The sequence below is a fragment of the Somniosus microcephalus genome, unplaced genomic scaffold (genome assembly GCF_052327205.1).
Source record: "Somniosus microcephalus isolate GS21.2 unplaced genomic scaffold, FLI_Smic_1.0 scaffold884, whole genome shotgun sequence".
Lineage (NCBI taxonomy): Eukaryota > Metazoa > Chordata > Chondrichthyes > Squaliformes > Somniosidae > Somniosus > Somniosus microcephalus.
Window position 1 is genome coordinate 36,338 of NW_028226071.1, and position 26,289 is coordinate 62,626.

Genomic DNA, 26,289 nt, shown 5'->3' on the forward strand with positions numbered 1-26,289 from the left:
TTCTAAAATCATGGCGTTGCTTAACCGGGAGCCAACGTAGGTCAACGAGCACAGGGGTGATGGGTGAATGATGCAAGTTAGGACACGGGCAGCAGAGTTTTGGATGGATGCGCTCAAGTTTACGGAGGGTGCAAGGTGGGAGGCCGGCCAAGCGAACTACAAGTAAACTGCAGTTTAAAATAAAGCTCTTAATGTCAATTGACTGGTGGTGGAGGTTTAAGGATAGCCATTATGATTCGAGCTTGTCTCACAGGAAGATTTAACAAATGCCTCTCTGTATTTTAATGTAAATTTTAACTCATTTAAAATAAATGGGGTACTGCCTGTGTTAAAATTCCTGAGCGGAATTTGGTTTAGCCTCATTATGATTCTAATTTTCCAGCTTTACAAATAATTGCCTTGCATTTAACTCATAAAGGAGGTTCTCCCCCAGCAGGAAAGCAGCTCAGGCACAATCCATTCACACTGAGCTTTTCTGAGTCAGTGTTCCACCGACGCACTGCACACTTTACCACTCAATCTCTGGGACTTTTCCCTTACAAAGAAAAACCACAAAAGCTGGAAATCTGAAATAAAAACTAAAATTGCTGGAGAATAATAAAGAAAGAACTTGCATTTACACTGCCCCTTTCTGACCTCAGGATGTCCCAAAGCGCTTCACAGCCAATGAGGAAAATAAGGTTGAATTGTAGTCACTGTTGTAATATAGGAAACACGGCAGCCTATTTGCGCACAGCAAGCTCCCACAAACTGCAATAATGTCAGCCTGGATTAATATGCTCAAGTCTCCAGAGAGGGACGAAACACTGGAATGGTTTCAAAACCAATTGGTTGCTGCAATGGGGGTACTATAGGGTCATTGTGAGTGGATGATCCAAGATGGGACAAATGGCCTTCTTCATCCATAATGACCTGACGATCATTCCTGAAGGTGAGTGCAGTTCCACAGAGGCTGGCAGTGCTCTGCTCTCTGACCCAAGGGGCCATTCTTCATATGTGATGTGAACCTTTTCAACAACATCTTGCATTTATATATCATGCCTTTTAAGAACATAAGAACATGAGAAATAGGAGCAGGAGTCGGCCATTCGGCCCCTCGAGCCTGCTCCACCATTCAATAAGATCATGGCCGATCTTCTACCTCATCTCCACTTTCCTGCACTATCCCCATATCCCTCGATTCCCTTAATATTCAAAAATCTTTCGATCTCTGTCTTGAATATACTCAATGACTGAGCCGCCACAGCCCTCTGGGGTAGAGAATTCCAAAGATTCACCACCCTCTGAGTGAAGAAATTTCTCCTCATCTCAGTCCCAAATGGCCGACCCCTTATTCTGAGACTGTGACCCCTGGTTCTAGATTCCCCAGCCAGTGGAAACATCCTCCCTGCCTCTACCCCATCGAGCCCTGTCAGAATTTTGTATGTTTCAATGAGATCACCTCTCATTCTTCTAAGCTCTAGAGAATATAGGCCTAGTTGACTCAATCTCACCTTTTAACCCCAAGGCGCTTCTCAGAAAGATAATTTGACACGGAAGAATGGCCATTTCGGCAAGGTAGTGGTGTGGGGAGGGGAAGGCAAATGGCATCTGTGAGGTTGTAGCCAGCAAGGAGGCAAAGATTTTGGGAGCGAATGGGAGGAGAAGAATTAACCAAATGGAAGGAGCAATTCACAGAGTGTCTTCTGGGCCCATATATGTTACACTATTAAGTATTAACTGCATTCTTTCACCATGTTGTAACTAACTCCAGTGGCCGTGAACGTGCGTTGGAAAGTCCCCTACCTGTAATGGTTGGATCAGAGCCAGGTGTATTTCTGCCAATGCTACGCCTGTCACTGTCCACAGTAACAACCTGCTCAACCAGTCTTTAGATCGACGATTCTCCCCAAATACTTGCTGGCCTTTCCAAAAACCATTGAAACCTGCAGTAGTGACGCGTGAAATTAAAGCCGCAAAATGCTGGAAACACTCAGCAGGTCAAGCAGAACCTGTGGAGAGAGGAAGACAGGGTTAACATACCAGGTCAATGCCTTTTCGTCAGAATCCGGGGGCATTTTAACTGCCCACCCGCCCCTATTCTGCCCAGCGGGTAAGGTTAAATGGTCATCACTGGTGACCTTTCTTTGGCCTTGAGCAGGTCCACACACAAGCGGCAATGCAGGGCTCTGACAATAACAACTTGCATTTATCTAGCACCTTTAATGTAGGAACATGTCACAAAACAGCTCACAGGAGCGTAATCAGCCAAAGTTTGACACCGAGCTACATAACGAGATACAGGAAACTCTTTTTTATCTGGCACCGACAGAACCGGCATGGTGCCGGTTGATCAAAAAGTCCGGATTACAGAGAGGTATACTTACCAAGGTACGAGAGCCCCATACACGGCCACAGGTGCAGGAGCCCCGGTTACACGGCACTTGTGCAGGAGTCCCGGTTACACGGCCACAGATCCAGGAGTCCCTGTTACATGGCAACAGGTGCAGGAGCCCCGGTTACACGGCCACAGATCCAGGAGTCCCTGTTACATGACAACAGGTGCAGGAACCCTGGTTACACGGCCACTAATATAAAGTAAAACTTACCTGAACCTACTCCTGAATTTTGCTGGTTAAGAGAGATTTCCGGTTATTTAGGTGCCGGTTAAAAGAGTTTCCTGTATTAGGACAGGTGACCAAAAACTTGGTTGAAGAGGTTGGTTTTAAGGAGTGACTTAAAGGAGGAGAGTGTGGTGGAGAGGCGGAGAGGTTTAGGGAGGGAATTCCAGAGCTTAGGGCCTTGGCAGCTGAAGGCACGGCCGCCAATGGTGGAGCGATTAAAATCGCGGATGCGCAAGAGGCCAGAATTGGAGGAGTGCAAAGATCGCAGAGTCGTAGGGCTGGAGGAGGTTACCGAGATAGGGAGAGGCGAGGCCAATGAGGATTTTAAACACGAGGCTGAGAATTTCAAATCAAATTACAAGAGGATTTGAGATAGTACACAGTGGTGCTCCCTAGGGGTCGGTACTAGGACCACTGCTTTTCTTGATATATATTAATGACTTGGACTTGGGAGTACAGGGTACAATTTCAAAATCTGCAAATGACACAAAACTTGGAAGTACAGTGAACAGTGAGGAGGATAGGGATAGACTTCAAGAGGACATAGACAGGCTGGTGGAATGGGCGGACATGTGGCAGATGAAATTTAACGCAGGAAAGTGCGAAGTGATACATTTTGGTAGGAAGAACAAGGAGAGGCAATATAAACTAAAGGGTACAATTCTAAAGGGGGTGCGTGAACAGAGAGACCTGGGGGTATATGTGCACAAGTCATTGAAGGTGGCAGGGCAGGCTGAGAAAGCGGTTAAAAAAGCTTACGGGATCGTGGGCTTCATAAATAGAGGCATAGAGTACAAAAGCAAGGAAGTTATGATGAACATTTATAAAACACTGGTTCGGCCTCAACTGGAGCATTGTGTCCAATTCTGGGCACCGCACTTTAGGAATGATGTGAAGGTCTTAGAGAGGGTGCAGAAAAGATTTACAAGAATGGTTCCAGGGATGAGGGACTTCAGTTACATGGGTAGACTGGAGAAGCTGGGGTTGTTCTCCTTAGAGCAGAGAAGGTGGAGAGGAGATTTGATAGAGGTGTTCAAAATCATGAGGGGTCTAGACAGAGTAGATAGAGAGAAACTGTTCCCATTGGCGGAAGGGTCGAGAACCAGAGGACACAGATTTAAGGTGATTGGCAAAAGAATCAAAGGCGACATGAGGGAAAACTTTTTTACTCAGCGAGTGGTTAGGATCTGGAATTCACTGCTTGAAAGGGTGATGGAGGCAGATTTAATCATGGCTTTCAAAAGGAAATTAGATAAATTCCTAAAGGAAAAAAATTTGCAGGGCAGGGGAGTGGGACTAGCTGAAGCGCTCTTGCAGAGAGCTGGCACGGGCTCGATGGGCCGAATGGCCTCCTTCTGTGCTGTAACCGTTCTAAGATTCTACGTGTCTGCGCTGACTCTGTGGTGGAGCCCATCCGACACGTCCCACTCCCCTGCTCCTTCCCCATAACCCTGCTTATTGAAGGGGCTTCACTTCCGAGACACCAGGGCTCTCTGCTGGTTTACACAGACTGTCCCCAGAAATGAAGGACGGTAAATCAAATAAATACCCCTTTACTATAACGGAACTGTTTGTAACCATCTGCTCTTTCTGTTATCGGCATCTCCCATCTTTCCTCAGCTCTCCTTCCTGGGATATCATTGTCTCCCTGCTGCATAATTACAGTGTTCAGCATCTCCATATCAGCTCATTTACATCCGCAAAGCGCCAACCCCTGCTGAGATGCAATTCGGCCTTTGTCAGAAAGCCTTGTCCAAACGGGGGCTCCTCACGAGGGAGCACCAACAGTAAAGCCACCATAAGACGCTGGATTAGGATGGCCATCGGGTCATCAAACACAACATCCTTTTATAACAGAAAATGCTGGAAAAACTCAGCAGGTCAGGCAACATCCGTGGACAGAAATTTGAGTTGACGTTTCGGGTCGAACCCTTCTTCAAAACTGGAAAGAAAAGATGGATCGGAGGCAGGGCTGCGATCGGACAAAAGAATAAAAGAAACAAAAGAAGTAAAAAAGAGACAATGAAAGGTGTTAGAAGCTAGACGAGATGGTAATAGGCTGAGATTGGGTGTAAAGTGTACTGGCAGGGCAAGGGATAGCTGCCAGGTGTGAGAGCGAAACAAAAGGAAAGGGGGGGGGGGGAAAGGAGTGGAAAAATTACAAGAAAAAATGAAATAGGGGCCGAGGTTATGATCTGAAATTGTTGAACTCGATATTGAGTCCGGAAGGCTGCAGAGTGGGTGGGAATATTTGTGTATTTTAAACACATTACACCACACTGCCAAACATTCTCTGAACTGCTGCTGCCTGTCTGTGTCTGGAATAAAACACTCTTGCCTCTTGTCCATTCTTAATAAGTGGGTCACTTCTATTCCAGTTCTGACTAAGGGTCTACACCTAAAAGCTTTCTGATTTTATTTCTGATGGTCGGCTGTGTATATGGTTATATACATTCACTGCTGTATCACTAATTCATGGTTGTTGCGTTGCAAGTTTCTTCCCCTGCTCAATTTCACTTCTGACTTTCCTGAGAACACTGGCCTCTTGCTGTGCTCCAGTTGGGTGGAGGGGTATTAACCTCTTGCTGTGCTATGGTTGGATGTGGGCCATTAACTATTCGCCGCCTACCTCAATTAAGTGACCGTTCTTCAGGGCGTGAACCTGGACCATGATTATAGGCAGGACATTCAACCGTGGAGGGTGTCACAACCAAACCTGTGTTCAATGGATGGCCAAACGTCTGCCTTTCCTGCAGGGTCACTGGGCAATAATTAGGAGTGGACGAGTTCTCCTTTTAGCTCAGGGATGTGGAGGCCAGTTCTTGCTCAGTCTCTTTTCCCACATGGGTTGTGTGTAAATAACTCGCATAGCTATAGTGAGACTTGTTCTCTTCAGCGATCTCCCATTCAAAAGTCATCTTCACTCGGACTGTACCACACTGGGCTTTTAATTATATTCAGTGTTTTTCACATTTATTCACTTTTCTTTTTTTAAAAACAGCCGTATTTCAAACACAGAATACAAACGATTGCACTGAACACAAAGATTGTTATAAAGTCTTTTATATTCCTTTTCAGCAGCTTTTGAAAGACATTCAATTTGGTCCTTTATATTCAGTGTCAAAACAAAATCAGTGGTTTACATACTTTTACAATCAAATAAAACTTAAATAACATTTGAAATAAATAGTTTTGAGGCCTTTGTACAGGAATATATTGATGAGTGTTTTCCCCAGTGCACCCTGAGATCCAGTCTCGCGAGTAGCAGCAGTCCTACAGTACCTTGGCCAAGTAACCACTGTTTTTTTTTGGTTAGACTGAAAGAAGCGCCTTTCATGACCTCAGGACGTCCCAAAGCACTTCGCAGCCAATGAAATACTATTTTTGGACATGTAGTCACTGCTGTAATGCATGGCCGAGAGAGTCCGTAGGCTATTCGACTGTAGGAGGCTGAGGCTGGGCTCAATCCAAAGTATATCTGCACACAGGGATCACTGGGTAGTGATCAGGATTGGGTCTTCACCCCTCTCCCGTTCCCCTTCTCCCAGCTCAGGAGACTAAAGCCAATCGGTGCCGCAAAGTGTGGTGTTTGTGCTGTAAAAATCAGACAGTTTTACATCGGGGGTTGCCGTTGGTTACCCGAGACCCGCGTTGTAGGCAGAGGCCCTTTCGACGCTACACACCCCCGCCACCCCCCACCCCCCGTCACCACCCCCCCCTCCCGCCACCACCCCCCCCACCGCCACCACCCCCCCCCGGCTTTCCTGCTTCGAAGACCCATATAAAAAAAAACAGCTCAAGACAAATTAAATGAAGGGTTGAACCTGGAGGCGTTCTGGCCTGTGCGGCTCGGTGCCTCCATAGCAACAGAGGCTGCACTTCAAAGAAATTCATGGTCCGGGAAGTGCTCGGAGCATCCTGAGGGATAGGATAAAGGCCTAGGATAAACGCAAGGGCTTTCTTTCCTGTACCACAGGGGGCATTTACTCACTGAGCCAGACTGCGGAGACAGACTTATCAATAACCAATAAAATCATAAATCCAAGTCAGGAAATAATAAATTCAAGTCAGCCATAATGCCGAGGTGTCGATCAGAACACATTCATGGGCAAAAACCAAGGTTTTTTTTCCAGTACCCTTGTCCGAGCCGTTAGACCTTGGGCCTAGCCTGGATTTTCTGTTCACCACTAATTTTAAATGTGGATATTATTACAAGGACTCCGATCGGAAAATCCAGGCTAAGCCCTTCTGCAAAAAGGTTAATCGGTTCTCAAGTAAGTCACGTCAAGATTCAGCCTGAACTTGGCTGAAAGCTGGGCCCTGAAGGGCCTTTACACATGGTCTTCCTCCAAATTGCTGAAAGTCTTTTTTCTACGATCGATATATTTTTTATTCTCCTGCCACTTTCTCCCCTCCTCTCCCAAAGGCTTTGCTGGGGTGTGGTGGAGTGGGGGCGGGGGGTGGGGTTCACACAAATTTTGGGTGCCCCTTGGTACCTTGTCCAAATGGTCTTAGCACTCTCTGACCCCCACCACTCCCTCCCCTTCCACCGGCTGGTTCCTTCCCCCACCACCCCGTCCAAAGGCTCTGAGGCCAAGTGCAGCACTCCCAACCATTGGCCGGTGAGAATCAGCCGATTTAGTACAGACTAGGGCTTGATGGATTGCGTCTGGGATCTCAGTTACACGCTGCCACTCACTGAGCCGTGGTTGGGAGAAGGGAAGGAAGGGGTTAAATATCTCATGCTTGAAAACAAAAACCAGTTGGGGCTGTTTGAAGTTAGAAGTTTCTTTCTTTCCGTTTGAAGTTGCAACATTAGTCCAGCCAGATTCTGCGATTCAGTGCCACCATCTACCCGTGTCCCATTAATAAACTTTTCTCATCCGATGTCTTGGGCCCCCATCAATAAATATAATTTCACCTTCTCACACAGACGAACCGACAGAAATCTTCTGCTCATCTCTCTCACAATAAAAAAAAACACATTCTGTAAAAGGCTGAAGATTGTACATGGGACAGCAGCTCTCCTCCCGGAGAGCCCGGCCTGGCCCGCCCTCACACTGGGTGTTATATTGTCCGCCGCCCCCCCCCCCTCACACGCTCGTCACCAACAGCAATTAGCCAGCCCCATCTCGGAGCGCCCCGGCACGCAATGAAACCACGTCAGTGGATAGAAGATCGTGTGACTAGAAACTGCACACCTGGATAGAACAGGCTGAACCCCAAAAAAAACCAAGAGCCCATTCCAAGGGTCAGTACAGGACGTGCATTGAACCCTGCACGAACACCCCACCACCACCCTGTCCTCCCCTGGCTGCACATCCATTCATAACGACATCCAGCCTGGGGGGATACAGATCATTTACCGAGGTCATCTATTTTTATAACACAATCTGCCCCAGAACTCAGGAACATTAACAGCTTGTACCGACACAATACAGCAGCTTCCAATACTGGCACCTTGTTTAAAAAAAAAGACCAGGCGCTATTAAACTCGTCAGATTGATTGACACACACAATCTGCAGAGCGTCTAAAGTTAAATCCTTCCTTTCACAGCAGAACAATCCAATCTCTTGTAAGTCTCATTGTTTCTCGAGATCAGTTTCCGAAAAGACCTCCACAATGTTCTTTCTCCCCGATATTGTTTTGTTCTCATGAGGCAAGTTGTCTTCAGTAATCAGGAGTTTCGTTTCCCTGCTCCGACTTGTTTCGACGCGCCTTTACAACAGCGCGCACTGACAGCTGAAGCATCCCGGCTTTGATACCTTCAAGGTAGCCCGGGTGGCGGTTTCGAAAACCTCCCAGACGCCTTCTTTCGTCTTAGCCGAGCATTCCAGGTAGTCGTAGGCCCCGATCTTCTCCGCCATAGCCCGGCCCTCTTCCCACCTCACCGGCTCCTTCTTGCCCCTCGCCAGCTCCTTGCGGACCCGCTCGTCGCTCCGCAGGTCCTTCTTGTTGCCCACCAGCACCACGGGCACGCCGGGGCAGAAGTGCCTGACCTCGGGCATCCACTTGTCCGGAATGTTCCTGACGGAGTCGGGGCTGTCCACCGAGAAGCAGATCAGGATGACGTCGGTGTCGGGATAGGAGAGGGGCCGCAGGCGGTCGTAGTCCTCTTGGCCGGCCGTGTCCCAGAGCGCCAGCTCCACCTGCTTCTCGTCCACTTCTATATCGGCCACGTAGGTCTCGAAGACAGTGGGGACGTAGTCTTCGGGGAACTCGTCCTTGCTTAACACAAACAACAGGCTTGTTTTACCACAGCCACCATCACCGACAACCACCAGCTTCCTCCTTATCATGGCCATGCTCTCTTCTAGGTTTATCTGCTCCGATTCCTAATGTCAGCACAGCACAGCTCAGCACTCTTTGTTCAATGGCCCGAGTGTGCTACGTGTTACAAGCCTCAGCAACAAGGAGGGCAGCTTTTATGAATCAGCACGAGGCTCGGCTGCCCAATCAGGATTGTCTGGTTCTCTGACTCAACCCTCCGAGCAGAGGGATTGGGCCACTTTCAAGTCGCTGATTGACAGCAGTGAAACCCCGCCCTCCCCCTCACAGAGCCCAGGAACTGGGTTTTAAAATGACCGGGAGCTTGCTTTTGTTCTTCCGCACAGCTTTTTTTCCTGAGGTAATTTGTAGAATCACACAGCACAAGAGGAGGCCATTGGGCCCATCGTGCCTGTGCCGGCTCTCTGAAGGAACTATCCACTTAGTCCCACTCCCCTGCTCTTTCCCCGTAGCCCTGCATATTTTTCCCCCCTTTTGTAAGGACAGTGTTTATCCAGTTTCCCTTTTGAAAGTTATTATTGAATCTGCTTCCACCACCCTTTCAGGCAGCGCGTTCCAGATCATAACAACTCGCTGCATTAAAAATATATATCATATTATTATCCCATGGCTTTTTGGCAAATACCTTAAATCTGTTTCCTGTGGTTGACTCTTAACTGCCCTTAGAAATGATCCAGCAAGCCACTCAGTTGTACCAAACCGTGACGAAAAACAATAATCCTCCCAAACCCGTGACTTCTACCACCTAGAAGGACAAGGGCAGCAGGCGCATGGGAACACCACCACCTGCAAGTTCCCCTCCATGTCACACACCATGCCGGCTTGGACATTTATCGGCCATTCCTTCATCGTCGCTGGGTCAAAATCCTGGAACTCCCTCCCTGACAGCACTGTGGGAGCACTTTCACCACATGGACTGCAGCGGCTCAAGAAGGAGGCCCACCACCACCTTCTCGAGGGCAACTATGGAATGGGCAATAAATGCCGGCCTTGCTGAGAATGAATAGAAAACAGCCTTCACCTGGTAAGATGATAAAACTACTGTCATGCGCCCTGAGGGCTGATTTGGTGAATGCGCTGTGTGGTTAGGGACTGCACCACACAGCAAGTGCTGGTTCCGGTTCTTGACTGGAAAGTAGGTGATTGCGCTAATCGGGCGTTATCTCTTCAGCCGCCTGTTCTACGCCCTGGCCAATACTATCGCAGTCAATGGGTATCGGCCGGCAGGTATAACAGGCAGATGATTCAATACCGTCCGTTTTACACTCCTGCCCAAGGCGGATTTCTACCCTTATGTGTTTGTGGATTAAAACAGAAACTGCTGGAAACACTCTGCAGGTCAGGCAGCATCTGTGGAGAGAGAGAAACTCAGAGTTAACGGCCACGATATCCATGGGACGGGGTTTCGGAGCGGGGGGGGAAGGGGTTATGGTCTAGAAACCTGGAGGTGTGCGTTTCCCCGAACGCTGTGCAGTTTTAACTCAATGGCGTGCGGGGATTTTTTTAAACAGATACCCCACCCGAAAGCCAGTCTGATTGGCAGGCTTGGGTGCCAGTCGGGCGAGGAAGGTTCCAGAAAAGGCCGCAGGCCAGTAGCAGGTAGGTTTAGTGGTTGCTGGGGGTAGAGATCGGGGCCCGGTGGGTGGGCAGAGAATGGTTGGGGGGTTTGGGGAAGATCGTGGGGGGAGGGGTTCAATGATCGCAGAGGGGGGTCAAAGATTGTGGGGCGGTCAAAGATCGTAGGGGGGTCAAAGATTGTGGGGCGGTCAATGATCGCAGGGGGGGTCAAAGATCGTGGGGCGGTCGGGGAAGGTCGTGGGGGGAGGGGTTCAAAGATCATGGGGCGGTCAAAGATCGTAGGGCGGTTGGGGAAGATCCCGGGAGGGGGGGGCGAGATGGTGATCGCGAGGGATCGGGGAGAGTGGGAGATCGCGGGGATGCGGGGGCGAGATTGTGGAGGTGGGGTGGGTGTTTACAGGGTTACCTTGTTGGTCCTGGGGCAAATACTCCTGCTCCTCCTGACCCACAAGCAGTGCTGTAAAGGAATTTAACTGATGGATCCAGCCCTTCTCGTCTCCTTTTACATTTTACCAGGTTTCCTGAGGCCCGGGAAACATGGTCGACGTGAGTTAAAAATAGAAACCTTGTTAAAATGGAGGCTCGCAGCCTCCTTAAAAGGTTTCAATGACCGACCCGCCTCCTGAGAGCGGATTGGTCGCTCTCCCCTCGTCCTGCCTCCATTAAGGCCGGAAGTGGGCAGCTTCGAGGTGGGTTGGGCTCCTGTTTGAGATTTTTAGCATTTTAACCTCCCACCCGTAGCCAAACCCACCCGTTTTGGGAGGTTAGAATTACCCCCAATGTTTCAGGCTGATGACCTCTCGCCAGAACCGGATGTGTTTGTGGGTGTCCGCGGAGCGAGGATGGGGTCGTGGCCACCGCGGTCGAATAGTCAGTTGGCACTGACTGCCGAGGCTGACACACCTTATTTCGGGTGAAGTGCCCGCTCAGTATTTCTGAGATGAGGAAGGGCAAAAAAAGTCTCTGAGAACACGTTTGACAAGCATGTACTTGCCTACTCGGGTGGGCATGAAGGATTCCATGGCACTATCTAACAGAGAGCAGGGAGCAGTCCCAGAGTCCTCCCTTCAACCAACACCGCCAAACAAACAGGCTAACTGGTGATTTGCTGTTTGTGGGATCATGCTGTGTGGGAATCGCCTGCTGTCTTTGCCTATGTAACAAAAGTGACTATACTTTTTTTTAAAAAACAAAATGAATTCCTTGCCTGTACAGCACTTTGGGAGGTTACGTGATAAGGCGATATATAAATGCAGGTTTGTTCTTTCTATTGTGGCAGTGAAGAGTTGTGAGGGGCAGCTAGACAGTAATGTTTCTGATTGCAGACAGAAACGGTCGAAATGAGGCCTTCATCAATCCTTTATCACCTGAATGTTCTTGATGTTTTGTGTGACCACCTCTCACAGGGAAGGTGCAGCACGGAGTCCTCAAGGATAAATAAATCTCTAGCACCGAATTTCACAATAATCAATAGATCTTTTGTCCATTCCTACGATGATTATGTTTTTTTTGGCGTTTAATTTCTTTCTTTTTCACTCTTCAACGTTTCATTAAACTGTCAATCAGAGTGTAACGCAAAGAGATGCTTCCATATCCTGGGTTAAGATGCCAGATGGTCTCCAGGCTTACACCACAAGGTGGCAGAGTTGAGTCATTATTACATTTGATGCCACAAAATCTCCCTCAGAATCTGACAGAACAGCTCATCTCCGTTTGATGTTTTAACAGTTTGAGTGCAGTTAAAAGTGACTTTTTAAAATAATTCAGAAACCAAAGGCCTGTTTAATGTGTTTATTGCCTTTGTTTTCATCTTTTTGTCATCCTTGTTTTCAAATCCCTCAATGGCCTCGCCCCTCCCTGTCTCTGTAACCTCCACCAGCCCGAACCCTCTGCGCTCCTCCAATTCTGGCCTTTTGCACATCCCCGATTTTAATCGCTCCACCATTGGCGGCTGTGTTGTTAGCTGCCTAGGCCCACGCTCTGGAATTCCCTCCATAAACCTCTCCGCCTCTCTCCTCCTTTTAAAGTTGCTCCTTAAAACCTACCTCTTTGACCAAGCTTTTGGTCGCCTGTCCTAATATCTCCTTATGTGGCTCGGTGTCAAATTTAGTTTGATAATCGCTCCTGTGAAGCGCCTTGGGATGTTTTACTATGTTAAAGACGCTGTATAAATGCAAGTTGTTGCTGTTAACTGACACACAAATGTCGACATTTGCCAAATGCTCCGCTAACTCCATTTACTTTAAAGAGTGGACCCCCAATAGTGACTGCACCATTGGAGACAACCCTGTAACATAACCAACCCAGCACCAGTGCCACTGGGCTCTCCCCGAGAAGGGATGAACTTATAGGGAAGGTAAACGGCTGGTGGCGGGAGACTTGGCGTTAGCTGTGCCATCTTTGCCCTGGCTGCCTGTATCCGCGCTTTCACCATCGCTGCTCTCTGCTCTCATCTCCCCGACACCGGGCAGCACCGGCACACACCGCCACCCCAACCACAAACCCCCAGGCACAGCACCGTACCAGCGATACCTGCGGAATCCACGCCGCAGTGTAAATGGGGCAGACGCGGGCGAATCAGGAACCAGCACAATATAAATGGTGGGGGCGGGTGATGAACGCCTGCTCTTAGGCTGCACGTAGCTCAGGGGCCCCGACCGACTGCCAGTACTGAGTCAGTGGGAGCATACGAGAGCCCGAGGTGGGGCAACTCACAATAATCAGTGCGTGATCAGCCAAACAATAATCGGACTCACTTCATCTTATTAGGTCTCCTCCTCATAAGATCCTAAGGGGGAAACATTGACTCTCGCCCCCTTTGGGGCAGTAACTTTTCCGGGGCACTATCAGCGCCCCCGCAGGAGGCGGGGCGCTACTACAAGTGGTACTGCAGGCCCCCCTTCCCTGATTAAAGGGGAGGGGCCTTGCGCAGCACGCACCGGGACCCTGCTGGACCATTGGGGAGCGGGGTGCCAGCTAAAGAGCCCGGCGCTCAAGAGGAGTGCCGGGCTGCCCGATCGCGGACAGCACCCAACAGAAGGAGGCCAGAGGGGGCAGGTGCTGGCAGGCGGCCCCCCCCAAAAAAATGGCCGCCCGGCACCTGCCCTTTAATTATCGCCGCTGCCGCCGCAAAACGCCCCCCTGACCCTGTCGGGCATGGCGTCCGGTGGCAGGTCAGGGGGCGCGAGCCAAGTTTGCGGCCGGGGCATGAGCGGGGCGCTGCGCACGGTGATGATGTAATCGCCGGAGGTGCAACATCGCAGGGCGCTACCGGCTACCACCGCCGCTAAACTCCCGCTGAATTTCACGGGAGGCGTTAGCAGCGCCGCGCCCGGGCACTAGTTGCTTTGCGCCCCGTTAACGCCCCGAACGGGAGGCACAAAGCAACCAAATTTTTCCCCCTAAGTTTATTCCACTTAAGGGGAAGGCTTGTGGTGGGGCGGGTCTTCAAAAGTATTTAGTTGGCTGTAAAGTGCTTTGGGAGATCCTGAGGTTAAAAAAGGCGCTACAGAAATGCCAGTCCTTTCTTATTTCTATCGATTTGTTACATCTGTAATCTACTTGCTTTGCTAAATTAAAAAACCAGCACAAGCGCGATGAAACCAGTGGTTGAGGGAAACGTGAGGGGACAGATCCGGCCGGTGGGCCCGCAGTCTCTGAGTTATTTGGCTACGGAGTTTCTATGAAAGACATACACACGGACATGACACAGGAAGTCAGGCAGACTGTTTCTGCCTAAAGGGTAGAAAGGGAAAGCCTGCATTTATATAGCAGCCTTTCCCACCTCTCAGAACCGTCCCACAGGGCTTCATGTAAGCTAGGTTACGCTGTGCAGTTCCTGTCATTATGTGGGTGAGAGGGCAGTGGAATAAGTTACCCGGAAAGTCCGTTAAGACTGTCAGTGCTTCTGGCGAGGGAAATGGTTGGAGGGTATGGTGAGAAGGCGGGTCGGTGGGACGGGCTCTTTAAGCTCAGCGAACTTTCCCTGTTCCTAAAAATAAACCGCATTTCCTTTCGCAGGCCGCGGGTCTCGCTCCGCTCCTTCCTTAGCTGCTTGTTGACACTGGTGTCAGCGAGGGGTTTGGTGCTGTCAGTCTCCCAAAGTGTAGGTAGGCCCCACATGGTCAGCGCCAATCCCAATCCCCCCACCTGCTTGGTGAGTCCGCTGGGATGCTGTCCTTGGCGAATCCAGCAGGTGTCCTTGGGAATACCACCGGCTGCAGCAACCCCTTGGCGCAAGACCACAGCGACAGCAACATACAATCAGTTTAAGATCTCAAAGGGAAAAAAGATCTTGACAGCGCGTTTGCTTCACCAGGTGGGGCGAGGAAACCACTCTGTCAAGTGATTAAAGTCCAAGTTTTGAATGTCATCTATCTAACGGCAATCTGAAGAACAAAACGATTTTTTTGCGTAACTGCACAGCTTAACCTTTTGCTGAAGTCAATAATGGAAGAATAAATCAACAAAATCTGTGAACTGAAAAAAACAATTCTTGTGACCTGGGCGTCGCTGGCAAGGCGGGAATTTATTGCCCATCCCTAGTTGCCCTGAGTAGGTGTTGCCCTGAGAAGACTTGCGAGGCCACCTCAGACTCAACCGTGTCACTGGAGCCACAGACAGGCCCAGGCCGGGTAAGGACGGCAGGCTTCCTTCCCTAAAGGACGTCAGCGACCCAGATGATGGCAGCCTGTTTGCGGCCCAGCCCGTTACGTGATCTTGGATCACAACTAATGCCATCTCAAAGGACACCGAACTTGTCGTTAAATCGGCCTCCCGATGGGTTTGGCAAATCAAGCAAATCATGGCCTTTGTAGTTAAATGGGCTGCCAACCTTAAAAAAAGAATGAAAGACTTGCATTTCTATAGCGCCTTTCATGTCCTCGGGACATCCCAAAGCGCTTTACAGCCAATGAAGTGCTTTTCTGGCGTGTAGTCACTGTTGTAATGTGGGACACGGGCAGCCAATCTGCGCACAGCAAGATCCCACAAACAGCGCTGTGATAATGACCAGATAATCTGTTTTTTAGTGATGTTGATTGAGGGATAAATATTGGCCAGGACACCGGGGAGAACTCCCCTGCTCTGCTCCGAAATAGTGCCGTGGGATCTTTCATGTCCACCTGAGAGAGCAGACGGGGCCTCGGTTTAACGTCTCATCCGAAAGACGGCACCTCCGACAGTGCAGCACTCCCTCAGCACCGCACTGGGAGTGCATGCCTAGATTCATGTGCTCAAGTCCTTGGAGCGGGACCTGAACCCACAACCTTCTGACCCAGAGGCGAGAGCACTGAGCCACAGCTGACACAATTCACTGGCCAGACTCACACAGGAGGAATGGCAAGTTGTGTGAGGGACTGGAAGGCTGGGGGCACCCACGGAACTGGATCCCAGCAGGAGACAAGGCGTTGAGGAGAGGGGGCGGGGGCGGGGGTGGGGGGGGGCTGGCGGTTTCAATGCAGGGCCACACGTTTAGATTCAAGTTTAGCTGTTCTTTAGCGTACGCAGCGATACAGCCATTCGGCCCATCGTGCCAGAGTAATGCTGGCTTTACAAACTTGATGATTTGTGATATTACACCCATGTTTTTAATCTCATAATTACCATTCTTTTCGGTTCTGGTTAGTTCGAGGAAGTGGTGCCAGCTGCAGATGGCACTCAGCCCATGGAATTAATGGACCTTTGGCCCAATTACTGAACACACCCTCTTTTGTTTATACAGAAAGGTGCTGTTTACCTCCCCGTCACCTGGGCGATTATTGAACCTTCGAATATAAGAACATAAAGAACATAAGAAATAGGAGCAGGAATAGGCCACTTGGCCCCTCGAGCCTGCTCCGCCATTCAATAAGATCATGGCTGATCTTGGGCTCAAAGCCACTTCCCTGCCCGCTCCCCATAACCCTTCACTCCCTTATCTTGCAAAAATCTGTCTATCTCCACCTTAAATATATTTAATGACCCAGCCTCCACGGCTCTCTGGGGCAGAGAATTCCACAGATTTACGACCCTCTGAGAAGAAATTCCACCTCATCTCAGTTCTAAAAGGGCGACCCTTTATTCTAAAACTGTACCCCTGAGTTCTAGATTTCCCCACGAGGGGAAACATCCTCTCTGCATCTACCTTGTCGAGCCCGCTCAGTATCTTACATGTTTCAATAAGATCACCTCTCATTCTTCTAAATTCCAATGAGTATAGGCCCAACCTGCTCAACCTTTCCTCATAAGTCAACCCCCTCATCTCTGGAATTAACCTAGTGAATCATCTCTGAACTGCCTCCAATGCAAGAATAGGGTGCAAGCAGTTTGCTGACATGTGACTTGTTTTCTGGTCGTAGTCAGGTTCGGTTCCTCGGCAACTCTTCTGGGTCAGGGACATGAGATGAAGCTCTATTTATATAGTAATATAAACTGGAGGTGAGCCAATCCACAGGTGCAGATATTTCACCTCACGTTAAGAGACCCCGGGGTAGATTTGCGCCCAGAGTCTGTGCCAGTAATCTGGCGAGGCAGATCTTCTACTGAAGGGGGAGGTTTGTCCTGGGCTACTGATCCACAGCGAGCCCTACATTGGGAGTGCTGACAAGGCTATTCTGTCCACACATGCACACTTTCTTTTATTGCCTGTTTTTTTTTTCCTCCCTCGCCTCTCCCGAAAGCACCGTCTCCTGCATGGCTTTCCATAAAACAGGTGGCACCCAGTCTCTGGCACATGTGAACCTGGGCAGTCAGTGCCAGCAGGTTATTTGGCGTCGGCGGTGAGCCACAGTCGACCGCAATGCTATCCTCACCCAACGTGCATGCACGCGTACTTCCAGTGGTGGGGGGAATGAGTAGGGGGCAGAGGTCACAGCACAGTAATCAGGAGCCAATCATACGCTCTCCAAACCCCGCCAGTGTATAGACCTATCATCTGCTCCTCCCAGAAGTCATTTAGAGTTACTACGCTAATAAACTTGGCCAATGTACAAATCAACCAACCTGAGAACGTATTTTCACAGCAACTGGAATAGGCCATTCAGCCCCGCGAACCTATTCCGCATTAAAAAGACATGCATTTCTATAGTGCCATTCACAACCTCAGGAAGTTCCACCGTGTTTTACAACCAATGAGGTACTTTTTGAAGTGTAATAATATAGGGAAATGCAGCAGCCGACTTGTGCACAGCAAGCTCCCACAAACAGCGACCTGATAATGACCAGATAGTCTGTTTCAGCGATGTTGGTGGAGGGACAAGTATTAGGGTGCAACACTGCCAATTTCGGGGCAAATCCCTCACCGTGCCAGTTTACCAGAGGGCAAAGGAAGTCAGACACACACACAGGGTTAAAGAAAGAAAACTGCAAAACGGCGGCGATTTGAGCGAAAGAGCGAAGAGAATTCTGGCAAAGGCAGAGCAAGTCCGTCAGCTTCTGAGAAGAGACCGGGGGGGTTAACATGGCGGGGGGCGGGGGTGGCGCCTCATGAAGGAGGAAGACAAAGAGGATCGAACAGCCTGAAGATTCCTTCCTCCCCAAAGTGATCTTCAGCCCGATGATGCCGTGCCAGTAGGCACAGGGTCCGTAGGCGTGAGAAGTTTGTTTGAGGATATATTTATATTTTTTTAATTGATTGGGGTGGGGCGGCAGTCACTTTTTTTAACCAGCCTCTTTAAGTCCGGATTGATTCATTTTATCAATGGCTCTTGAAATGTTGCCAGTAATATTCAAGAAGTGTGGCCAGAGCGCCAGGCCGCCACTGGGCTAGTGTAGGCACAGGTCCGGTTTGTTCAAGAGAGAAAGCACCAAAAGGCTGAAGAGGGGAATCAGCTGCTCTATTTCAACTCCAAACTGACAGACTAAATATAGCGACCAATGGCCACGCAGGAAGGAGTGCCCTGATTGTAACTCACAATATCCTGTTTGTACAATGGTAGTTTCATCATAGATGAAAACACACAAGCTGATCTCATCTCCACGGGCAGGAACCAGCTTGCCGGGGACTTTTGACTGTTTTCACGTGACACGCTAAGTGTTTTGACACCTCTCACTAGCAGCAAATGGGAGCTGAATCACAGGAACTAGAGTAGGCCATTCAGCCCCTCGAGCCATTCAATTAGATCATGGCTGATCTGTATCTTAACTCCATTTACCCGCCTTGGTTCCATAACCCTTAATACCCTTGCCTAACAAGAACCTATCAGTCTCAGTTTTGACATTTTCAATTGACCCCCAGCCTCAACAGCTTTTTGAGGGCGAGAGTTCCAGATTTCCACCACCCTTTGTGTGAAGGAAGTGCTTCCTTACACCACCCCTGAACGACCTAGCTCTCATTTTACATAGAAAAATAGGAGCGGGAGTAGGCCATTCGGCCCTTCGAGGCTGCTCCGCCATTCAATATGATCATGGCTGATCCTCTATCTCAATACCATATTCCCGCTCTCTCCCCATGCCCCTTGATGTGTCTAGAAATCTATCTATCTCCTTCTTAAATATATTCAGTGACTTGGCCTCCACAGGTTCACCACCCTCTGAGTGAAGAAATTTCTCCTCATCTCAGTCCTAAATGTCCTACCCCGTATCCTGAGACTGTGACCCCTCGTTCTAGACAACCCCCCCCCCCCCAGCCAGGGGAAACATCCTCCCTGCATCCAGTCTGTCTAGCCCTGTCAGAATTTTATACGTTTCAATGAGATCCCCCCTCATTCTTCTAAACTCTAGTGAATACAGGCCTAGTCGGCCCAATCTCTCCTCATACGACAGTCCTGCCATCCCAGGAACCAGTCTGGTGCACCTTCGCTGCACTCCCTCTATGGCAAGTATATCCTTTCTAGGTAAGGTTAAGCCCCCTTTGTTCTGGATTCTCCCGCCAGAGGAAGTAGTTTCTCTCTATCGACCAGATCAACTCCTTTAATCACCTTAAACACCTCAATTGGATCACCCTTAATCTTCTAAAATCAAAGCGATCAAATCATGGTACGGCTCTCCTTTCCCCGCTGCGAACAATGAGATGAAGCCAGGCCCAGAACAGGAGGCACTTTCTGCATTTGGCGCTAGTTTGGTTCGGGCTGGGGGAGGCCCAGTGTCCGAGTGCCGAACTCTCCCGTGTCTTCGCCGGCTGAGGCGCAGAGGGCAGAGGATTCCGACGGAGGAAGCTGCTTCCTGCTTTTTCTTTTTCCGCTCTGTTGCGCACTTTTTCTGTTTAAGGGGCCGAAGACATCTTGCTGATGGGTGTGGGGATGCAGGTTGTGCCGCGGCTCGTCTGCTTCCTGCAAGTTTTCCGACGCTACGGGGAGTTCTGGATGACTCCAAATGCTGCACTTTAAAAAAATTAATTCAATGATCCAATAATTTGAATTCAGCAGTGTAAATAACTGGGAATTTAGTGCTTAAAAACGTTCAACTGTCCAATCATTTGAGTCTCTTTGCATGAATGATTTCTTCCTCCTGTGAGGCTGCCCCTCCTTTGTTGCCTTTTTCTCCTTTCTGAAATTTCTTTTCAGCTTTGCGTATTTGGTGAATGCTTGTCCAAAAAGGGAAATCTTAGAAAAAAGCAGAAATGACCAACCGTTCTGTGAAACAAGCAGTCACTGTCCTTCCCCAACAGGAAGCAGTACTATCCAACCGCCTCTCCCATCTTCACTCTCAATGTTTCTTTCAGAGGCTATTTTGTGCTCATTTCCTGGTCTGTTATTTCCATTCTTTAGTCTTTCATTCAAAGTAAGTGCTGGGCTTGACATGTGATGATAATGGGCACAGTCTGCCTGCAGGTGCTAACCGAGGGCAGTGTGCGCTGCTGCCATTGGCTGCGAGGGGAAAGCCAGTGCTAGCTGGTCCTTTTCCATCACAGCAGACGCTTCCTTCTCCTGTGCCAAGGTGCTGCTAATTATAACGCAGACTCTTCCCTTCGTGGCACAGGCCTCTACCCGCCTTTCCTGCCCGATATTTTCAACACTGCTACGGGCCTCAGGGTCTGCAGTCACATGAAGGATTCTCAGTTTGTTCACCAGGGCTCAGCGGTCGAGGGGTCAAGTTCCACCCCGTGGCCCTCGGCACAAATCCTTGGCGGACGCTCCCAGCGCCGGCCCTGAGGGAGCGCGGCGCTGTGTCGGAGGTGCGTTTATATTCATCCCTCAACCGGCATTACTGAAACAGATGATCTGGTCGTTTATCTCATTGCTGTTTGTGGGAGCTTGCTGTGTACAAATTAGCCAGCTGCGTTTCCTACATGACAACAGCGACTACATTTCAAAAGGACTTCATTGGCTGTCAAGCGGTTTTGGGACATCCTGAGGTCGTGAAAGGCGCTGTATAAAATTGCACATGGAATGTGTGCCCATGTGGGAACTGTGAGGGGGGCGGACAAGAGCAGGCCAAACATGTGATGCCTCCTGCAGTGCAATAGCCTGTTCATGCTCACTACCAGACTTTGCAAATGAAGAATAGCCAAAGGGCTTCACACCGAGCAGGGTGGCTGGCACCCATTGAACGACACTCCTGCGTGTTGGAGGAGAGGAAGAAATAGAGTCAACGTTAATAAGCCGCTGTCTGCCGCATCATGTATGTGTCTATAGTCTGTATATATGTTGTTAGTATGTCGCCTGTATGTAGTATGTCCGTACGTATCCATATAATTAACAGTTTTGCATCTGGTGAAGTGTCCAATGTGTGAAGAGCACAGTGTAATCTGATTGGCTCAATTTCACATTCACGAAACCAGCAACCAATCAAAAACATTTAAACACTTGCATCATTGTTTCTCAAAAAAAATCCCATTCACTAAAAAAGTGACCAATTATGTCCCTTTAAGTAGGCATGTTAGGAAAAGAGAGATTGGCCCTCTCGGGGAGGGGAAGGTCAAAGGGCACACAAGGTCAAAGGGCACACAAGTACAAAGAGCTGTTTGAAGGGGAAGCAAGGAGAACCAGAGCGACCTTATTGAGTTGGGGGGGGGGGGGAGAGACAGAGCCTTTTACGAGTGCGGTGGAGAGGAGCCTCTCAGGGACCGCAAACAAAATCTGGGGCTTGAAGGCCCCACATTGCAGCACAGCCTGTCCTCCAACGTACTGTGCGCAGGGGGGACCGAGTCATTGAAGGACAAACCTGAGTGTGCAGGCAAGCACGGTGGTGCAGCAGTGCGCTTTGCACAGGACATCAGCTTGAGCTAACATTGCCAGGCCCATGGCACCACTCACCGATGCCCCAATGTGAGTCAAGGGGCAGGGCAAACAAAGAAACACAAAATGCATGGAGCTGTAGGAATAGGCGGGAGCATGAACACCAGTGCTCCCGCTAAGCTGCGTCACGCACGTGCAGCCATCTGCAAGGTCCCGCGCAGGCCGCTCACCGGCTTTTACACGGTAAATACCGCGCACGGGCAGAAATTTAAAGGGACCACGCGCCTTAAAGGAACCAGGCCGCGCAGAACAATGCGCAGTTTACAGGGAACATTGGTAAACACGGGACCAGTTTATTTAAATCATCTGTGATAAATGAATCGCAACAACAGGCATAAAACAAGATTAATAGCAACAAGGAATATTTGCATTGTTTAAATCTCCAACAAAGAAAAATCCATTGGGAGAAAGGAGGGAAATCCAGGGAGTTCCTGGCTTCCAATTCCATTGCACTCAAGCAATTAAATCTGACAGGGATGAATTACTGAGTGCAAGGTGTGTGCCAAATCTGAGTTGACTGCCCCTTGTAGTTCGCTTTATAACTTTCTCCTGCGGCGAAATCGCAATATTTAATTTTGCATTCTTTTTCTCTTTTCCCTTCAATATTCTTGCCTCCTGCCCCAAAGGTGTTGTTTCCTTGCTCAATTATACTTCTATAAATGCCCACGCCCCCCGCCCCTCCAAGTGATTAATGTTCATTATGCAAGCCCAGAAAGTGAGCTTCTGTAGGCTATTCGACTGCAGGGGCAGCACGTCAGTGTGGTTTTTTTGCCTGGAGGCTGTACGGTTGAGGAGAAGAAAATGAAGTCATGACTCCGACACCCGAGAGCTTAAACAACACTGTGTCAAGTCTCACACATGAACAATGGCCACTCGGACAATGTGCCTCAGGACGACCAACAACTATAGAATGACATCTGCCAGTGGAGACAGTTTCTCCCTATTTACTCCAGATCAGAATCATTAAGGGTTTTGATAGAGTAAATAGGGAAACACTTTCCACTGGCAGTAATCAGAGGACACATAGAAACATAGAAGATAGGAGCAGGAGTAGGCCATTCAGCCCCTCGAGCCGAATGGCCTCCTTCTGTGCTGTATGATTCTATGATTAGTAAAATCCCTGTATAATTTTGAACACCTCTATTAAATCTCCCCTTAACCTTCTCTGCTCTAAGGAGAACAACCCCAGCTTCTCCAGTCTCGCTACATAACTGAAGTCCCCCATCCCTGGTACCATTCCAGTAAATCACCTCTGCACCCTCTCCAAGGTCTTGACACCCTTCCTAAAGTGTGGTGCCCAGAATTGGACGCAACATTCCAGCTGAGGCTTAATCTGTAATTTTATAAAGGATTAGCATAACTTCCTTGTTTTTTGTACTCTATGCCTCTATTTATGAAACCTGGGATCCTGTATACTATTTTTTAAACAGCTTTATCAGCTTTTATTGCCAATTTCAAAGATAGCAAGCACCCTTTGGTAATTTCCCCTACCAGCGTTCTCCATGGTTGAACTGAAAGTGAGTGACGGCGGACTGTTTGACCATGTCACCATTTGGGACTGAGATGAGGAGAAATTTCTTCACTCAGAGGGTGGTGAATCTTTGGAATTCTCTACCCCAGAGGGCTGTGGAGGCTCAGTCGTTGAGTATATTCAAGACAGATCAATAGATTGTTGGAAGCTAAGGGATATGGGGATAGGGCAGGAAAGAGGAGTTGAGGTAGAAGATCAGCCATGATCTTATTGAATGGCGGAGCAGGCTCGAAACATAGAAACATAGAAGATAGGAGCAGGAGTAGGCCATTCGGCCCCTCGAGCCTGCTCCGCCATTCAATGCAATCATGGCTGATCATCCAAATTCAGTACCCTGTCCCTGCTTTCTCCCCATATCCCTTGATCCCTTTAGCCTTAAGAAATATATCTAACTCCTTCTTGAATATATTTAATGAATTGGCCTCAACTGCCTTGTGTGGTAGAGAATTCCACAGGTTCATCACTCTCTGGGTGAAGAAATTCCTCCTCATCTCAGTCCTAAATGGCTTACCCCTTATCCTTAGACTGTGACCCCTGGTTCTGGACTCCCCCGCCACCGGGAACATCCTTCCTGCATCTAGTCTGTCTAGTCCTGTTAGAATTTTATAAGTTTCAATGAGATCCCCTCTCATTCTTCTAAACTCTAGCAAATATAAGCCCAATTGACCCACTCTCTCCTCATACGTCATTCCTGCCATCGAAGGGCCGAATGGCCGACTCCTGCTCCTATTTCTGATGTTCCGATGTGGGGCTTCACAGCCAAGGCTGATTCCATCCTTGCCTGTTGTCTGCACACCTGCACCATCCAGTAAGGATCACTGGTTTACGATCAGGAGCAGGAAACCCACCTGATTCCCCCCGCCCCCCCCTCTCCCAAGTCCACTAAAGTTAGGGTCAACCACAGCACCCAACCCCTGCCCCAACCCCACCCGACCACCACCACTGGTCAGGTTCATTCAGCACAAGAGAAAATATCCAGCTTCCTTGGTCTTTATGGTTCAGTACCACATCTTGCAATGCAACTAGCCACTGAGTCACCGGGAGTCTAAAATTCACATTAGATAAAGCTGGACGGCTGGTGCTGAGATTACATTGTTAACTAAAGCTGCAAAAAAACATGAATTATGCCAAAGAGACACATAAGATAATGGCAAACTGACAGCAGAAAATGTGAGTCGTCCTGAGCAATTACCATCCATTCAGAACGATCTGAGGTTTTACTCAGAAGTTAAACACATCAGGTTTTCATCAAAAGGTTCAACGCAATGACTTTAGTAAACGATCAAGTTAACCTCATTTTCTGACGCACGCCTTCTTTAAGCTGCGTCTCTGTAAACTGATCATTCATATCTTTGTGATTACTGTGACAGAGACAATAACAGGTGGACAGAAGTGTGTTACAAGGCTGTAACACAATCACAAGAGCCCAGGATTGGAGTGATGGGGAAGGCCCTTTTGGTCCATTTGTTCCCAGCCTCCTAGAGAACCACTCGAACACTATGCCCATTGCAGCATCTAGCCGTCACCTAAATGAATCCCATCGAAGAGTTCCGGTGATTATACAAGTCGAAAATCTCGGTTAATTATAACACACTCCGATTCCTCCCACACCCCCACTGGCGTGTTTGATTTATTCGTGCCTCTGACTATTTTGGTTCTCTCTTCCACACACCATTTCTTCATTCAATGCGGAGGAGACAGGTCTATGTCCACGCCAAAACCGGTCGCAAGATTCCGGCAACACAAAAAACACTGAAACTAGCCACTAGAATATCCATAAAAATGGTGCTGGGTGACTCACCAGCCGGTTTTCCTCCCCCTCGTTCAGGTACTGCGAGCACCAGTTTGGAGGTTAATGCGTTGCTACACCAGTAGGCTCCCTCTTTCAGACCTGTTTAATTTCTTTATCACGATTTCCTATTTTTATGTTCAATTCCACTTCTCAAATCATGCCTTTGAAGTTCTTGTCTTTCATTTACCAATAATAATTATTTTGTCAGCTGTGGCTCAGTGAGTAGCCCTCTCACCTTTGAGTTCGAAGGTCGTGGGTTCAAGGTCGTGACTTGAGCACAAAAGGCTAGGCCGACACTCCAAGTGCCAGTGCTGAGGGAGTGCTGCACTGTCGGAGGTGCCGTCTTTTGGATGAGACGTTAAACCGAGACCCCGTCTGCTCTCTCAGGTGGACGTAAAAGAGCCGACAGAACTATTTCGAAGAAGAGCAGGGGAGTTATCCCCGTGTCCTGGCCAATATTTATCCCACCGCCAACATCGCTAAAACAGATTATCTGGCCATTATCACATTGCTGTTTGTGGGAGCTTGCTGTGCACAAATTGGCTGCCGCGTTTCCCACATTACAACAGTGACTACACTTCGAAAGTACTTCATTGGCTGTAAAGCGCTTTGGGACATCCTGAGGTCGTGAAAGGCGCTACAGAAATGCAAGTTCTTTCTTTCTTCCTGTCTTTGATCCAAATGTTAGCCGCACAGTAGGAAATCCGAGAATATGTACATTAACCAAAAAGCTCTGTGGTAGCCTTGGAATGAGGGATGGGGTGTGGGGGTGCGAGGGGGGGGGGGGGAGCAGTTCTACATTGTTGCATTTTCTTTTCAAATGGGGCAATGTTGAGTTAATTGAAAATAAAGTAAGTTTGATGGACTGTGTTCGTCTGTCTCACTCTGCTCGAGTCACCTGACCCCTTGTAATGGCTGCTATGGAAACTGCGTGTTAATTATTACCTACTGTGTGAGGCAACTTCTACCTTTAGCAGACTGCCATGAGGATGTGTTTACTCAGGGGTGACTCCGCTTCCTGGCAAAGTGCTAACAGTCTTTGCTGTTCTAGTGTGGGCCAGTTTGGGGTGTGCACTTCCTGCTAATCGGGGCCAAATGCTCGAGGGGAGGTTCTGTGCCCAGGGAGGGGGAAAGCACCGGGAAAGGGCAACTTTGTTTTGTTAGTACGATAGCAAAATACTGCAGATGCTGGAAATCCGAAATAACAACAGAAAATGCTGGAAAAACTCAGCAGGCCAGGCAACATCCGTGGAGAGAGAAATAGAGTCAACGTTTCGGGTCGAAACCCTTTGTCTTGCAGGGGCGGTGGGGGGGGGGAATATAAGTGGGCATAAGCCATA

General features: G+C 49.0%; 1 protein-coding gene and 1 long non-coding RNA gene across 2 annotated transcripts in view; both read right to left on the minus strand.

Annotated features, from left to right (window-relative positions):
- The window catches only part of LOC147081019 (uncharacterized), a 44,831-nt gene extending 19,626 nt beyond the window's left edge, over nucleotides 1–25,205 (minus strand). Inside the window, exons 1-2 of the long non-coding RNA XR_015076907.1 lie at nucleotides 24,959–25,205; nucleotides 1,786–1,991 (exon numbers count right to left, since the gene is read on the minus strand). This is a non-coding gene — a long non-coding RNA (uncharacterized LOC147081019). The remainder of the gene's footprint in view (nucleotides 1–1,785; nucleotides 1,992–24,958) is intronic.
- Nucleotides 6,360–9,015, minus strand: LOC147081020 (ras-like GTP-binding protein RHO). Its single transcript, XM_085980993.1, has one exon. The coding sequence runs from the start codon at nucleotides 8,907–8,909 to the stop codon at nucleotides 8,325–8,327; it is 585 nt and encodes a 194-aa protein (XP_085837119.1). The 5' UTR covers nucleotides 8,910–9,015; the 3' UTR covers nucleotides 6,360–8,324.
- Nucleotides 25,206–26,289: the final 1,084 nt, after the last annotated feature.

Coding starts and splice junctions, on each gene's coding strand:
- LOC147081020 (XM_085980993.1), bottom strand. CDS start 8,909: ATGGCCATGATAAGGAGGAAGCTGGTGGTTGTCGGTGATGGTGGCTGT.